Source organism: Takifugu rubripes, chromosome 16 (genome assembly GCF_901000725.2).
Source record: "Takifugu rubripes chromosome 16, fTakRub1.2, whole genome shotgun sequence".
Taxonomy (NCBI): Eukaryota; Metazoa; Chordata; class Actinopteri; order Tetraodontiformes; family Tetraodontidae; genus Takifugu; species Takifugu rubripes.
In genome coordinates, this window is record NC_042300.1 from 12,603,984 (window position 1) to 12,620,736 (window position 16,753).

Below are 16,753 nucleotides of genomic sequence, written 5' to 3' on the forward strand. Positions count from 1 at the left end.
TGATGATGATGAAGCCTGAAGGCAAGTTCCTGCTGCAGAGATCATCATCCTCTTGTGAACCTCTGAACAGGTGAAATGACCCCGGATGTCGTCTATCCAGAAGTGACGTCATCCAATCAGTCACCCATAAACTGTAGTGTACGTGACGTCATCAGTGCGCGACGACCCACTACGGCGCCTTCGATAGCTCAGCGGTAGAGCGGAGGACTGTAGCGGGTCGGTCACAGGAATCCTTAGGTCGCTGGTTCAAATCCGGCTCGAAGGAGAATTTTTTTGTAACCAAATGAGTCCTTTTGATCGCGGAAACTTGATTAATGTGACATCATCAGATCGAGATTATGGATCAGCTTCCACTCAGTGATATTTCATCCATGAGTCAGTGTCAAAATGCTGAAGAGTAGCAGCAGTGAAAGAGGACACAGATCATTTAAAACGGAGCAACTTTTAGAGTCCAGTATGCCCCCCAAAATTAAATCTCTAATTGTTATTTCATTGAAAAAAACAAGATCCTTGTAATATATAAATTGGCCTAAATGGGTTTTTATTTTTTATTTTTTTTTAAAAAAGGAAAATGCAATAAAAGACCAATTACAATCCGCAGTTGAAAAATCTATTTTTATTTCATTTTTTACAAGGTCACACAAGCTCCAGATTCCTCAGCTCCCAACAGAGAAAGGCCCATTCTGCCGAAGTTTTTGGTGCGGCTCCTTCGATGGAATCCGTATGAGCCCGGCCAATCACGTCGCGGATTCAGAAATTCCAAAGCCAATCGTCTGCGTGATTCCATCTTTCAGCAGCGAATCGGAGATCTTTCAAAAGAAACTGTAAAGTCAAACTTTCCAAAAGCCAATCGATTGTGCGACTAATTTCTGGACAGCAAATTAAACTGCGGTCTCAATCTTTAGAAAAGCCAATCGATTCTAGAGTTTTTTAGAATTTAAAAATCTGCCCGCTGCTTATTCCGGACATGTTACATTCAGTAGGGTGTTTACAGGGGGCATAACAATGCTTTTTTGGGATGTTTAAGGTACCTAGTGTGTTTTCTGCTTTAATGAATTATTGCAGGCAACATTAGAGAATGCTGGAAAGAAAAATATTAAAATCCTTGAACAGCACTACTCAAAGAGCACTTATTTCATTACTTTGGGCAAAACTGCAGCAATAATAAGAAACAACATTGACACTTTCGACTTTATTTTGGTTGTGTGTGATTTTCTGGGAGGACTAGTGTTTGATTTCATATTAAAACATTGGTTTAACTTCAACCTGGATCGGTTGGGCTCTGTCAGTGGGTCATGAAGATAAATGGTCTGTTCCTCACCTGAAGAATGGCACTACATGTATCAGGAGGTAAGATTGTTCTGGGTTTTGGAATCTTCAACTAACCAAAACACCCTAACGTAGTTACGTACTGTAGTGTACGTGATGTCATCAGTGCGCGACCCCCTTCGGCTCCTTCGATTACCCGATGAGCGCAAAGCTGGATAAACCCAGCCAGTCGTCTGCGCGATTCAATCTTTCGACAGTGTTCCCCGGCTTAAATTAAACTGCGGTCTCAATCTTTGGAAAAGCCAATCGATCCTAGAGTTTATTTAGAATTTAAAATCTGCCCGCTGTTTATTCCGGACACCTCCGTGGATTTTGACAAGGAGTTTATGGGTTGACTGATTGGATGACGTCACTTCTGGATAGACGACATCCGGGGTCATTTTCACCTGTTCAGAGGTTCACAAGAGGATGATGATCTCTGCAGCAGGAACTTGTCTTCAGGCTTCATCATCATCATCACTCAGTTATAGGGACCCCCATCACCCCTGTTCCAGCCTCTCAGCGTCCAGGGTCAGCTGTTGGAGCAGGTCCAGGCCTTGAAGTGTCCGGGGACAGAGGTGGACACCTGCCATCATCACAGAAACTGTGATGATCCTTCAAGATTTCATCCATGATCAAACATAAAACGACCCACACTCTCTCTCTCTCTCACACACTCACCCTCATCTTCTCACACACCTACACAGTGAAAGACGTGTTCAGCATCCTTCGGTAGCTCAGCGGTAGAGCGGAGGACTGTAGGGGACCATCACAGGAATCCTTAGGTCGCTGGTTCAAATCCGGCTCGAAGGAAGGCCTTTTGTGTGACCTGCTGATGTCACTCCTGCTCTGACACTGTCAAAAACAGCTTCCTGGAGCAGCAAATGTCTTCAGAAACTCACCTCACTCATTCCACAGGAGACGAAGTGAGTCTGAGTGACTCGCAGGAGCCGAACCTTCAGACAGTGAATGTTCATATTTCACAACACCACGATGTCACATTTGACCTGGCTTCTCTGGAGCAGAACACTAACAACAGCTCCTGGGTTGCTGGTTTGAATCTGGCCTGATGGGAAACCTTTTGTTGCCAATAGAATGTATAATGAGATCAAAGGTGCTGTTTGGCCCTCAGGGGCCTGGAGTCAGCTCCCTCCTCCCCACTGGACGGCTCGTTTTTGATGTTTGATTGTTTCTGTGCAACATGTAAAACCTTCACGCTGGATTTGAACTGGCAACTCAAAGAGCCCTGTTACAGAGGCACAACAGGCCTCTGCTATCTGCTCTGCTCTGGCTGTTGTTGACAGTGTGATGGTCAGAGCAGGAGTGACATCAGCAGGTCACACAAAAGGCCTTCCTTCGAGCCGGATTTGAACCAGCGACCTAAGGATTCCTGTGATGGTCCCCTACAGTCCTCCGCTCTACCGCTGAGCTACCGAAGGATGCTGAACACGTCGTTCACTGTGTAGGTGTGTGAGAAGATGAGGCTGAGTGAGAAGGTGTGTGTGTCTGTGTGTGAGGGTGAGTGTGTGTGACAGAGTGTGGGTCGATTTATGTTTGATCATGGATGAAATCTTGAAGGATCATCACAGAAACTGTGATGATCAGTGTTGAATTATTGCTGCTGACGCTCTGAGTTTTTGATGATGATGAAGCCTGAAGGCAAGTTCCTGCTGCAGAGATCATCATCCTCTTGTGAACCTCTGAACAGGTATAAATGAACCCGGATGTCGTCTATCCAGAAGTGACGTCATCCAATCAGTCAACCCATAAACGTGGGTACGTGACGTCATCAGTGCGCGACCCACTACGGCGCCTTCGATAGCTCAGCGGTAGAGCGGAGGACTGTAGCGGGTCGGTCACAGGAATCCTTAGGTCGCTGGTTCAAATCCGGCTCGAAGGAGAATTTATTGTAACCAAATGAGTCCTTTTGATCGCGGAAACTTGATTAATGTGACATCATCAGATCGAGATTATGGATCAGCTTCCACTCAGTGATATTTCATCCATGAGTCAGTGTCAAAATGCTGAAGAGTAGCAGCAGTGAAAGAGGACACAGATCATTTAAAACGGAGCAACTTTTAGAGTCCAGTATGCCCCCCAAAATTAAATCTCTAATTGTTATTTCATTGAAAAAACAAGATCCTTGTAATATATAAATTGGCCTAATGGGTTTTTATTTTTTATTTTTTTTTAAAAAGGAAAATGCAATAAAAGACCAATTACAATCCGCACTGTTGAAAAATCTATTTTTATTTCATTTTTTACAAGGTCACACAAGCTCCAGATTCCTCAGCTCCCAACAGAGAAAGGCCCATTCTGCCGAAGGTTTTGGTGCGGCTCTTCGATGGAATCCGTATGAGCCCGGCCAATCACGTCGCGGATTCAGAAATTCCAAAGCCAATCGTCTGCGTGATTCCATCTTTCAGCAGCGAATCGGAGATCTTTCAAAAAGAAACTGTAAAGTCAAACTTTCCAAAAGCCAATCGATTGTGCGACTAATTTCTGGACAGCAAATTAAACTGCGGTCTCAATCTTTAGAAAAGCCAATCGATTCTAGAGTTTATTTAGAATTTAAAAATCTGCCCCGCTGCTTATTCCGGACATGTTACATTCAGTAGGGTGTTTTACAGGGGGGCATAACAATGCTTTTTTGGGATGTTTAAGGTACCTAGTGTGTTTCTGCTTTAATGAATTATTGCAGGCAACATTAGAGAATGCTGGAAAGAAAATATTAAAATCCTTGAACAGCACTACTCAAAGAGCACTTATTTCATTACTTTGGGCAAAACTGCAGCAATAAAAGAAACAACATTGACACTTTCGACTTTATTTTGGTTGTGTGTGATTTTCTGGGAGGACTAGTGTTTGATTTCATATTAAAACATTGGTTTAACTTCAACCTGGATCGGTTGGGCTCTGTCAGTGGGTCATGAAGATAAATGGTCTGTTCCTCACCTGAAGAATGGCACTACATGTATCAGGAGGTAAGATTGTTCTGGGTTTTGGAATCTTCAACTAACCAAAACACCCTAACGTAGTTACGTACTGTAGTGTACGTGATGTCATCAGTGCGCGACCCCCTTCGGCTCCTTCGATTACCCGATGAGCGCAAAGCTGGATAAACCCAGCCAGTCGTCTGCGCGATTCAATCTTTCGACAGTGTTCCCCGGCTTAAATTAAACTGCGGTCTCAATCTTTGGAAAAGCCAATCGATCCTAGAGTTTATTTAGAATTTAAAAATCTGCCCGCTGTTTATTCCGGACACCTCCGTGGATTTTGACAAGGAGTTTATGGGTTGACTGATTGGATGACGTCACTTCTGGATAGACGACATCCGGGTCATTTTCACCTGTTCAGAGGTTCACAAGAGGATGATGATCTCTGCAGCAGGAACTTGTCTTCAGGCTTCATCATCATCATCACTCAGTTATAGGGACCCCCATCACCCCCCTGTTCCAGCCTCTCAGCGTCCAGGGTCAGCTGTTGGAGCAGGTCCAGGCCTTGAAGTGTCCGGGGACAGAGGTGGACACCTGCCATCATCACAGAAACTGTGATGATCCTTCAAGATTTCATCCATGATCAAACATAAAACGACCCACACTCTCTCTCTCTCTCTCCACACTCACCCTCATCTTCTCACACACCTACACAGTGAAAGACGTGTTCAGCATCCTTCGGTAGCTCAGCGGTAGAGCGGAGGACTGTAGGGGACCATCACAGGAATCCTTAGGTCGCTGGTTCAAATCCGGCTCGAAGGAAGGCCTTTTGTGTGACCTGCTGATGTCACTCCTGCTCTGACACTGTCAAAAACAGCTTCCTGGAGCAGCAAATGTCTTCAGAAACTCACCTCACTCATTCCACAGGAGACGAAGTGAGTCTGAGTGACTCGCAGGAGCCGAACCTTCAGACAGTGAATGTTCATATTTCACAACACCACGATGTCACATTTGACCTGGCTTCTCTGGAGCAGAACACTAACAACAGCTCCTGGGTTGCTGGTTTGAATCTGGCCTGATGGGAAACCTTTTGTTGCCAATAGAATGTATAATGAGATCAAAGGTGCTGTTTGGCCCTCAGGGGCCTGGAGTCAGCTCCCTCCTCCCGGCTCGTTTATTGATGTTTGATTGTTTCTGTGCAACATGTAAAACCTCACGCTGGATTTGAACTGGCAACTCAAAGAGCCCTGTTACAGAGGCACAACAGGCCTCTGCTATCTGCTCTGCTCTGGCTGTTGTTGACAGTGTGATGGTGTCAGAGCAGGAGTGACATCAGCAGGTCACACAAAAGGCCTTCCTTCGAGCCGGATTTGAACCAGCGACCTAAGGATTCCTGTGATGGTCCCTACAGTCCTCCGCTCTACCGCTGAGCTACGAAGGATGCTGAACACGTCGTTCACTGTGTAGGTGTGTGAGAAGATGAGGCTGAGTGAGAAGGTGTGTGTGTCTGTGTGTGAGGGTGAGTGTGTGTGACAGAGTGTGGGTCGATTTATGTTTGATCATGGATGAAATCTTGAAGGATCATCACAGAAACTGTGATGATCAGTGTTGAATTATTGCTGCTGACGCTCTGAGTTTTTGATGATGATGAAGCCTGAAGGCAAGTTCCTGCAGCAGAGATCATCCTCTTGTGAACCTCTGAACAGGTATAAATGACCCCGGATGTCGTCTATCCAGAAGTGACGTCATCCAATCAGTCACCCATAAACTGTAGTGTACGTGACGTCATCAGTGCGCGACCCACTACGGCGCCTTCGATAGCTCAGCGGTAGAGCGGAGGACTGTAGCGGGTCGGTCACAGGAATCCTTAGGTCGCTGGTTCAAATCCGGCTCGAAGGAGAATTTTTTAACCAAATGAGTCCTTTTGATCGCGGAAACTTGATTAATGTGACATCATCAGATCGAGATTATGGATCAGCTTCCACTCAGTGATCATTTCATCCATGAGTCAGTGTCAAAATGCTGAAGAGTAGCAGCAGTGAAAGAGGACACAGATCATTTAAAACGGAGCAACTTTTAGAGTCCAGTATGCCCCCCAAAATTAAATCTCTAATTGTTATTTCATTGAAAAAAACAAGATCCTTGTAATTATAAATTGGCCTAGATGGGTTGGTTTTTTTTTTTATAAAAGGAAAATGCAATAAAAGACCAATTACAATCCGCACTGTTGAAAAATCTATTTTTATTTCATTTTTTACAAAAGGCTAAACAAGAAACCACTTTATGTAAGCTAAGATGACGAACGTGTGGCGGTCCGGAGGAAACACCTGTTCAGAATCTCATCAGATTCCGAGAGGAACCAAAGAAGTAAAGCCAACAAATCCAACTGTTATCATCACTCTTGTCAAACACGTGACCCTGAGGGACACACCGAGGCCGTCGCGTGTTCCACACCTTCAGCTGTGAGCTGGAAAACCACGCAGATGTTCATCCACCTTATCGGGCCTGATTAGAAAAGAACTGGATCTCCACAAACTACAGCTGGTGTCAAAACAGAAAAACACACGTCATGACCACAGGACGAGGCCCCGCTGGGGTCCCCGGCTTGCAGAACTGCTTTGATATTACAAATATTGTGCAAGGATTTTCATTTGTTTCCCCGTCTGGTTTGGAATAAATATCTGTAAAGCAAGCAAGGACTCGTAGAGCAATTTTAATTTCTTTTTTGTTTTACGGCGTGAAACCCAACAATCACATTTGAGTGGAAAAAAATGAAAAGTCAGGGTACAGTCAAGCTTACACAACTCTGCAGGAAGGGCTCAAAAGTAAAACTAATGTCAAATCGGGGGCAAAACATTACAATTTTGAACTGTGGACAGGTGGAACAGCAGGGGCGACAGTCCAGTTTGAGAGGAAGATCCTGTCACCACAAAGTTAAATCACATTAGTTTTGGAGTTGGTTTTAGTAGCCTGGCAAGTTTCTACAGTAGTAAAAGAGTGAGACAGTTGTGGACCCAAATATTTACAGTCATTTTGTGCACTTAAAATCCTTCTGGACTGTTTGACCCTCCTCTGGAGAATCAGAGTTTATCTCTTCACACACAAGTATAAAAGAAAGAAAATCCCATTCTTCCTTTGCTGTGGAATGAAATAACAGTGTTGTCACTCACCGAAAACTGAATGTTCAAAAGGAAATAAAAACAATGTTGGTCTGGAGATCAACGTTTCTGCTGGCGAGTAGGAATTAAAAGCGTAAAAATGTAGCAGGACAAAAAGAAAGCATAAAATAATTAAAACTGTTCATATTTCAGTGACCTAAAAAAAAAAAATTAAAACGAGAAGAAACGCTTCTCCATCACTCACCCAAGATGCATTTTATAAACAAAAATATATCCCCTTTAGCCGTGTGATTCTCCATCTCTAACTAGATACAATTAAAACTTTTTTACAGTGCTTTATCATTATATATCTTTGACGAACCTCGACGAGGGCCAGAAAGGTTAAGCCGTAAAGGTCTCTCCTATTGCAACGAGAAAGCTACGTCAAAAGAGATGAACGGTCCAGTTACTTTAGGATTCAAATTAAAGAGGAAAAACGCTAAAACAGGCGGAGACGATCAGTGTCAGAAACGCAAACGCCGGCTCTCCCCCGTGTTTGGGAGCTCCTGATGTGGCGGTGCGGTGGTGAAGACGGCGCCGGGAGGTGAAGGGCTCGGGTTTACTGCTTGGTGTTGAGCTCGTTCTCCAGCTCCATGAGCTTCCTGGAAGCTTTGACCTTGTTGGAAACATCCTTCCCCTGAGAGAAGAGACGCTGGCGCTCCTTAAAGGTCAGGCTCTCCGGAGCGTCACTGGGGATGGAGTTCTCCTGCTCCTGACTGCAAACCCAAACAACTTTACTCCTCAACACTTTACAAATATCTCATTCGTTTTCCACATCGACTGTTTTCCGAGGAAAGGTGAATTTACTGGGAGAGACAGGTCTCACTCTTGGTCCATTTGTCCCGCGGGTCCTTGTAGACTTCTCCCGATCCTACACTCCTCTGAGTTTCCAGTGTACGCGTTCAATCCTGTCCGATGCGAGGACAGAGCAGCGAGACGTGAGTCTCAGCATCTTTTCATTGGCACTTTTTGGTGCTGACAGAGAATCTGCTGGCCACGCCTGCCAGATGGACGCTCTCTCACCTTCCCACAATTTCAGCTAAAATGACCACAGTTTTGACTCCCGAGCGAAATCTGCAGTTTTCCCGATGGAGTGTTTGAGACGGAGCCCCTTCCTGGCGGACGGCAGCAGCTTCTCTGTTGACACGGTCGGATGTCTCCACAGACCAGCCCCAGCAGGAAGGGGGGAGAGGAAGGACCTGGAGAAGCTGGCAGAAGCTGCTGGAACTAGAGCAGCGAGCAGAGAGCCTCAGAAGGAAGGAAAGTCCCAAAGGTGTTAGAGAGCCATGCCCAAGCAGCAACGTTGGTCTGTGGACGCGTCAGTCTGAGGCCGAGGTCACAACAACCCTCTGCAGCTCAGATAATCTGTTTAATCTGGACTGGGGGGGGGGTGACCTCGACCACCGACCCAGAACAGAACCTGTGGCTCCACCTGCCACCGTGTCGTCTCCATACCGGCCGGAACCAGTCGGCTTCATCAACGTGTTATAGGAAAAGTGATGAGGAAATTATGTTTGGTTCAGGTTTGGGGTCAGAGGACGATGGGGGGGGGTGGTGCTTCGTCTGAAACTGAAGCAGGGTGGAGTCAGACACGGTGACAGCGTGTGAACACACATGGATTTACTCAGCTGGCAGCTCTGAGGCTCCTTCTGGCGCCGAGATCTGAGGGGCGGAGTAGCGGCGGCCTCGGACCGAATAAACATAAAGCAACCGCAGCCTCGGCAACATTCCTGGGTGAAGGAAAACGACGGCAGAGAAAATTCCTCAAACAAAGTCTGAGGCTGGTTTCGGTGTTTTTGGCTGGCAAGTGTTTTTCATGGGCAGAAATAGTTCGGTCCGGTTTTACAGCGACTTTAATCTGATTAAAAACGCACACGAAACATAAATCACCCGGCCAGAACGGAGCTTGGGGAGCTGCCAGCAAATCCCGTAAACCCAACTCATCAAATACATGTGGCATCACATCATCAGCGACCCCAGAGACTCAGGTGGCACATGGTCACCTGAACCTGCTGCAGTGCCTTGTGGGAACTGTAGTTTAGTGAAGCTGCAGCGTTACTATAGCAGAGAAATAAAATGACAGGGCAGATGAAGAACAGCCAGTTCAGCTGGACAACAAGGCACGAACAGGGAGAAAGACACTTCAGGAGGACAATTAGACAGTGAGAGGCAGAGCGAGGACAACTCAAAGACACACACGGCAGAGCGCCACCTAGCGGAGGCAACAGGCAGGCAGCAAAAAGCAATAGATGAGGTTACTGGTGAGAGCCGCAGGCAGGCGGGGTGCAGCGCTGGGGGTGAATGATGCGGGTTGGTCTTTGTGGGACACGGCACATGCAGATCTTAATCACGGGGGAAGTGGGGTGGGAGGGCGGGGGGGGGGCGGGGGCTGTTAGTCATTTCTTTGGTCTGATCTGAGTGGGAACGTCTCCCTGGATGGTGTTTTAGTACTGAGAGCAGCGGGGTGGAGCAGGGCTCTGCTGAAGGTGCAGTCCTTTCCTGGACTCCAGCTGATGTTGGTGTCAGCTCGGTTTGTCTGTGGACGTTCAAAGTGAAACGGGGAGCTTCGCTGGGATGGACGGGTCATAGGGTCGCGACCCTCCACCTGCATCTGGGACCCGACTCTTGTTTTACAGGCTAAATTCAGTCAGGACGCTTCTGTCACAGCTGCAAATTAATGAATGTGACATTTTCTCAGAATGAAGAAAATCAAGGAATATTTTCTGTTCCATTTTCTGCTTTGAGGACATTTGGGACAACTGATTTCTGTTAAAATGAAGGATATAAAATGAGTCTGACCTCCCGAATCTACAGGCTTTTGGAAAAAAGGGACGCATGTCAACAAAAAATACTTATTCAACATTTAAACCACGTAAAGCTCAAGATAAGCGGTTCTTTTAGAGGGAATAAAGGCTTAAGTGTGACCCCCTTCAGGATGACGCTGTAGCGGAGACCCGCCAGTAGGGGGGGGGGGCTCCGGGGGGCTATACAGAAGATTTCTGGCTTTTCAAACAGCCACAGACAAAAAGAGTCCTCGCAGTCAATCTCCTGTGTTGGTGAAATGAGAGCCGACTGGAAGCGAGTGGGTGACAGCCGTGTAAAAGCCACTGATGTGTCTCCTTCCCTTTAAAGCCAACACCGCTAAGCAGAGCCACGGGCTGGGGAGGGGAGGGGTCGGCGGCGGGCGGGCGGGCGGGCTGACAGCGGCCTCACCCTCCATCTAAAGCAGCCACAAACCAGACAGAGACGGCGAGCGACAACACCAACAGTACTACGAGTGGCTCTGACGGGTCCCAATCTGCGGCTTAAAGTGGCGGCGTGGTTATCGATTGCTTTTTGTGGTCGCCGGTGCCGGATGAGGAGAGGCACGGTGATTGGATGAGGGGAATTACCGGGAAGTGAATGAAGAACCAACATAAAGACGAACGAAACGGACAGAATCTGATTGGACCGAGGGAGAATTTTCACATGTAAAATCAACAGACACGAGTGAAGGACGGAGGGACGACAAAAATCCCTGGACAAACACTGAAAGAGGGAGAACGTAGACGTAGGAGTGAGAAGGTCACAAACGTCTACGGGAAAGGTCAAAATAAGGCGGAACTACTGAAGGATAAATGAAGATGAGTGAAAGAGGGAGGTGTGGGAGCTGTAGAGGGCGCTGTTGGAGCCTGACTCCTCCCTCCTCTCTACCTTTGTAGCCTCCTGTGGGGGTGATGCCGGGTTTGGCAGCAATGGGGGGGCCTGTACTGTTGGAGTTGTGGAATGGCGGCTGGAACGAGCCAGACAGGGCGATGCCATCAGAAACAGGGCGGGGCTTGCGCGCAGTGGGCGGCGGCTGAGGCCGGTAGTAATTAGGTGAGCCAGAGGCCGGGAGGTCGCCGTAGGACTTCCGGGTCGCCGACAGCTTCACCTGACCTGAGTGGCTGCCGCCGCCGCCGTTATTCACTGCGTCCTCGTCTTCGTCCTCGTCGCCCGCGTAGGAGACAAACTTGGCGGTGTAGAGCGTGTCGGGAGAGGTGACCTGGGTTTTGAGGTAGGAGGTGTTTCTCTGTGGGGGGGGGGGGGGCGTGTTAGTAGGGTTGTGAGGGGCAGGGGGTTGATAGTCCCGGGGCAGCGGGGGCCGATACAGACCCGCTGGCTCATCAGGCGTCAGCAGCTTTCTCTCGGCCTCCTCGTGCTGCCGGCGCCGCTCTGCTTCCAGGCGAGTGTAGTACTCTTCCTCCTGTCTCCTCTAGGGAAGGGACAACCCGTTAGTGAGCTCCGCTCTGACCGGCTCCAACGCCAGAAACCTTCAGGTGCAGCTACGGGTCCTATCCAGCACCGACTACAGTACCCCGCCTCGGTCTTAGGAGCAGGACACACCAACAGACCGCCCAACGCTGCTGGCTCCAGCCTCTCCAAACACAAGAACAGACGGCGTCTACACTAATTCCACATGTTGGATCCGGATTGGAGGCTAACTAAATATCACGACGCATCAAAATGACTCGTTTGAGGACAAACTCGGCGTCACAAGACTGCAGGAAATTGAAGGTGCTTTGATATGGGGCGGAGGGGTATCGTGTCCTGACTACATGACAACTCCCAGATGGAACCGTGGTTGTCCAACGTCACATCGGTGCCCCCAGCCCAACTATAGACAAAACCTCTACATATCAAGATCTAAGTTCATAAACAAAGCCATCATCATTTTCTTGCTTATTCTTCGACAGAAGCAACAACTGATTTCATTTGTATACAGACTAAAGTGATCCAGTGATCCTGCTCAGGATCCAGTAAAAAGCATCTTTAACCACGTTTTAGCCTCTTACGGCCACTGTGTTTAAAATGTGCTTAAACTTTTAAAGTGACCAAAGACACGAGCAGATCCTCCAACATTGGCTCAGCAGCATAAATAAGGGAACCACCCCTCCATCTACAACCTGGAGCGCCCCCCCGCCACACATCCTGGTCCAGACCCCCCCCCGTGTACCACCATCGGCCCTTCCCGCATCACTGTGCGAGTGTGTGCGTGTGTGTAATTACTGTGCTCCTCAGGACTTTTCTGATTCCAGCTCACACACTCTCCACCGTCTCCATGGAGACTAGACAGCTGGTAAAGACTGAAAGTGTCAGATTTGGCTGCCCCCACCCATGTGTTGGTGCTGCTCTCGGGTGCTGCGGATGAATCCGAGCGGCTTTCTTACGAGGCTGCCTCTGGAGAACCTGGGAGGGATTAGTGGGTGTGTGGGTTTGTATGAGCTGTTGGCAGAGGTGGTGATTATGTATGGTATGGATGGCTGATGTGGGGATGAGGTGGGGGTGAACGCTCGAGACTTTGATGTGTGTCATCGCATCGACCTATAAAAAACCGTGTGGTTTAACTGGAAACAGTGGGATGGGGGGGCGGCATTCCCTGGACAGCAATGCTGGATGGAAATAACACAAAAGTAGCAAAACCCCCTCAAACTTATCACCACTCCTTCAAAAAAATGAAACAACTGTCAGACGACATCAAGACCACGGTGGGAGTCCCATGCTTTGGGGGGAGCACATACCACATCACAGCAACACATCACACTGAGGGGGGGGGGCACGGGATGAGGACAGCAAACGACCATCTCTGTGATCCACTTTAGAGATCTGCTCATAAGAGCTGCGACCGTAAAGCCTTTCTGTGGGCTTTTAAACAACCAGTGGTGGCGGCGCTTCAGCAGATCACCAGGACGATGACGTCATGGCAACGACGACAGTGGAAATACACGGAATATGTTGGACACAGGACAGGGAGGACTGGGTGCGCTGGGACCACTGGTCATTTAAAAACACGTCATTCATCACGTGGACATGTGGCAGCTAACAGGTACATTCCTGCTGCTCATTAGCGAAGCAGAACCGCGGAGCGTCGTCTCATGCAGAAAACCAAAGGTTCTTCACCAACTCACTAAGCCAGACGGAGCATCGATGTGACCATTGAGCCTTATTCATAGTTTTCACACGATGTCAGAAAGGTTTAGTGGTTTTTAAACGGGGGGCAACATCATGGCGTGTGGGGGGGGCTACTCTGAACACGTTGTCATGATCTGTCCAGCAGATGGCGCTTATATTAAAGCTCGCTGCCTAAAACAGCAGCGGCGAGGACGGTCATTTAGAAATGCAAACATACACGAGCACGTTTTGGCTGCTAGCGTGGACGAGTGAGACGCTGCACCCTCCCACCCCCACCAGCTGCTAACACGACTGCAGCCATTCACGCCTACATGTTAAACTCTAGCAGGGGAAAAGAAATTATTCTTAGGGCTTTGAAAAACTGCAAGTTACGTTGCAGCGACAGTTTTGAGGAAATATGCTGAAAGCAACTAATGTTGATGATTTAAAGTGTCATTTTCCCTGACTTCCCCTGCGGCTAAAACTCATTTTAATCCTCAAAAGGGGCCAATTGTGTATGCTGTTATTGTGGCGCCATGCTAAAGCGAGCGATTCTCCACACAGCCGACATCATTATACCGACCTTCTGGCAGTGGCTTTGCCCCCTTTTCAACGTCCGGTGCCCTTTTCTTTCACTTTCGTGGTTAAAAATAACCCTGGCGTTAAACTAACTGGTCTTGTTCATTCAGAATCGTGTCACTGAAAACTATGAATGGTTCAATGGACTAAACAGGTGGCAGATCAACTATACACATGAAATGATCGCTCTCCGAGTTGTTCTGGACTTTAATACGGGCACAGAAATCATTGTCTCTGTTGAGCTGCTGCAAACTAACCTTCTCCTCCGCCTCTCGCCTGGATCTCTCCTCCTCCCTCCACCTCCTCTCCTCTTCCTGCTTTGCCCGCTCCTCTGCCTCCCGCTTGCGGATCTCCTCCAGTTGCTGCTTACGCCGCCGCTCCTCGTCCTGCAGCTGATCACGGAAACGCACGCAACGTGGCACGCGGAGACACACACACACACGTGGAGAGACAAAGATTCAGTGCACAGCCGACATACGCACGTGTGCACAGGCATTCACAAACATGTTAAAGGGCCTCGCTGAACGCCTCAACCGCTAACGTTGAGCTTCTGTTGTAGACTCGTCTCACAAAACTGCTCCAGAGGGGAGGAGCAGTGTGCACTGCAAACACACACAGCACAGGCAGACACACACTGCTGGACATGCAACAAGAGCGATGTAGTACGAGAAGGATGAAGCGAGCGCACCCAAAGTAACTGGGAGTGCAGAAATGCAACACAATGCCACCCTGACACACACCCAGCGGGACGCACACTGAACTCCTGGGCTGGATGTAGATTAAAGGGCGAGTTCAACCAAGTTACAAAAGAACATATTGTGGTTGGACCTCCTCGCAGCACTGAGACAGGAAGTGCCGCGTTACACCCTCTTTCTGCTTTCATTTAAGATCAAAATGGACAGATTTTATTTGGATTTATTAGGCTTTAATTCATTTTATTTGTATTTTATCAGTAATCTTAACAAACTAACACTCATATCAAAGAAGAAAACGTGAATTCACACCAAACGTGACGAGATGCTTGATTTATATGTGCACATACTATAGTGTGGCAGAAGCAGACACTCCACAGATGTGAACCCAAGACCTTCAAATAAAATAATTCATATTTACTGAGCGATAAAATATGTGGTTCTGTTTTGGTTGTCCAGACCCTTTAAAGAAGCGCGTCCGGTTGCTCAGCTGGTCACACAGACGGACAGACAGATGGATAGTAACAGGATGGCTGTGCGGGCACGCCGCCGTGGCCGTGCGGGCACGGCGCCGTGGGTCAGGGTCACCATGCATGGATGTTCAGTCTTGTGATGCATTCAGCCATGCAGGCACCACCTCCCTATGCACTCAAAACATCACTGCTGACCAGAACCACATGGGCTTCAGCTCGTCTAGTCCAGAACAAACAGGTTTTGTGTTGCTTTTGGAAACACCAATATTGATGGTTTCTAACCTGCAGCTTCATCCCCCCCCCGCAGTTGTTTTGAGTGGACAAAGAGATGGACGGCTTCCCAGCCAAACAACACCCAGGATGCCCTCCTTATGCGCTTTAGAGCTAATCATGGCACGGCCCTGCCTCCAACCCGATCCCACCCCCGGTGAAACGACAAGAGTAGCCCAGATGAGTGGGGGTAGGGGGACAGATAGGAAACACGGGCAGGTGGGCAGCCCAGACAGAAAACAGGAGGTGATGTAAGGGCAGGGAGAGGATACTGGTCATTAACAGGAAGAACATACCAAGTCTAGAACAGAGATAGCTGGAACAGCATTCTGCTGCTGAAGAAGAAGAGAATAGAGAGTAAGAGGGGGACAGATCGGGGGGAGGGGGGAAAGAAAATACCCAAATCGTAAAAAGGAAGGTGTGTATCAAGAGAAGTCCGTTAGCAAAACCAAGAGGGAAGGTGAGAGGAGAAACTGAGGAGTAAAACACAGTAGAAAATAAATAGGTGGGGGGAACAGTAACGGGAACACAGTTGTTCTTTCTGCTGAGCTACGTTATTATCTACAAGGTCCGAACCCACAACAGTGCACCACCGCCACACTTGGAACGCGACCATATTTAAGCTACATTTAAGAACTCTGAATCAATCATTTACTTGTTTCTTTATTTCATGACCATTTCAGTTTTCCTAGATAAATTCCTATATTCAGGACTGGAACTTAACTCTTATCAATATTAAATCCTATATTAGTCCCCTGACAAAAAACCAAATGTTAAGATTAGAATAATCAGATTATTGCTGTATATTATTGCCTATTCTGGCATATTTTAGGTCAAATGTTCAAATCTGGGTTTCCTCACACACGCTCACATCCTGACGTCAGTATTTCATTTGTTTAGAACCCTCACATTAAAGTCCCCGTTCAATAACCCAGGTGAATCGTTTACGTCTTTGCTTGCCAGGTTAGAACCCCCCCCCCTCATCCAGCCCTCCACCCAGCTCAATTAAGCAGCTCAGCGTGGCAAAGCGATGACAGAAGCATGTTGGCAGATGCACATTGCAGTACATTCCGAGTGGGGGCGCTAGCGCGTTTTCTCCTCCTTGAGATTGGGAGGACAGTTTAGCGCCCCTCCCAGAATGGTTTTCCTTTCGCCCAAACAGCACTTCATGATTTCTGCCCCTCCCGTATCACAAGTTCACCTGGCAGGGATCGCCTCTTATTTTTGCTCCATGACTTCAACCTTCTTGCCAGGGATGATCGCCCCCCCCATCTTACCCTGGCTCTCTTCTCAGCCTCCAGCCTCTGCATGATCAGCATGGTGTCCACGTCCTAGTCGTCCTCCTCCTCGTCATTCGTCGTCACTTTGTTTGGACTCCTTGCAGGCGTTTTTCTGGAACTGCCCACTCCAGCATCAGCTTCCTAGGC

At 48.1% G+C, this 16,753-nt stretch overlaps 1 protein-coding gene and 7 non-coding genes across 10 annotated transcripts; 5 read left to right on the forward strand and 3 right to left on the reverse strand.

Annotated features, from left to right (window-relative positions):
• Window positions 1–177: 177 nt before the first annotated feature.
• On the forward strand, window positions 178–265 carry trnay-gua (transfer RNA tyrosine (anticodon GUA)). The gene is given in 2 exon segments: window positions 178–213; window positions 230–265. It is a non-coding gene; the product is annotated as a tRNA-Tyr (tRNA).
• A 1,769-nt stretch (window positions 266–2,034) lies between these two features.
• Window positions 2,035–2,121, forward strand: trnay-gua (transfer RNA tyrosine (anticodon GUA)). Its single transcript is given in 2 exon segments — window positions 2,035–2,070; window positions 2,086–2,121. It is a non-coding gene; the product is annotated as a tRNA-Tyr (tRNA).
• A 539-nt stretch (window positions 2,122–2,660) lies between these two features.
• trnay-gua (transfer RNA tyrosine (anticodon GUA)) lies at window positions 2,661–2,747 on the reverse strand. The gene is given in 2 exon segments: window positions 2,661–2,696; window positions 2,712–2,747. It is a non-coding gene; the product is annotated as a tRNA-Tyr (tRNA).
• Window positions 2,748–3,120: 373 nt separating this feature from the next.
• On the forward strand, window positions 3,121–3,208 carry trnay-gua (transfer RNA tyrosine (anticodon GUA)). The gene is given in 2 exon segments: window positions 3,121–3,156; window positions 3,173–3,208. It is a non-coding gene; the product is annotated as a tRNA-Tyr (tRNA).
• Window positions 3,209–4,979: 1,771 nt separating this feature from the next.
• Window positions 4,980–5,066, forward strand: trnay-gua (transfer RNA tyrosine (anticodon GUA)). The gene is given in 2 exon segments: window positions 4,980–5,015; window positions 5,031–5,066. It is a non-coding gene; the product is annotated as a tRNA-Tyr (tRNA).
• Window positions 5,067–5,598: 532 nt separating this feature from the next.
• On the reverse strand, window positions 5,599–5,685 carry trnay-gua (transfer RNA tyrosine (anticodon GUA)). The gene is given in 2 exon segments: window positions 5,599–5,635; window positions 5,650–5,685. It is a non-coding gene; the product is annotated as a tRNA-Tyr (tRNA).
• A 370-nt stretch (window positions 5,686–6,055) lies between these two features.
• trnay-gua (transfer RNA tyrosine (anticodon GUA)) lies at window positions 6,056–6,143 on the forward strand. Its single transcript is given in 2 exon segments — window positions 6,056–6,091; window positions 6,108–6,143. It is a non-coding gene; the product is annotated as a tRNA-Tyr (tRNA).
• A 2,327-nt stretch (window positions 6,144–8,470) lies between these two features.
• On the reverse strand, window positions 8,471–16,750 carry LOC115253049 (afadin-like). Of its 3 annotated transcripts, none has more exons than XM_029849897.1 (4): window positions 16,604–16,750; window positions 15,623–15,658; window positions 14,149–14,283; window positions 8,471–11,636 (listed from the first exon to the last, which is right to left on the reverse strand). In XM_029849897.1, the coding sequence occupies exons 1-4, from the start codon at window positions 16,643–16,645 to the stop codon at window positions 10,968–10,970; spliced, it is 882 nt and encodes a 293-aa protein (XP_029705757.1). In that variant the 5' UTR covers window positions 16,646–16,750; the 3' UTR covers window positions 8,471–10,967. The 3 variants fall into 3 exon arrangements, with proteins under 3 accessions (XP_029705757.1, XP_029705756.1, XP_029705758.1); XM_029849896.1 differs by having other exon boundaries at window positions 15,623–15,661; XM_029849898.1 differs by lacking the exon at window positions 15,623–15,658.
• Between the last annotated feature and the right edge of the window lie 3 nt (window positions 16,751–16,753).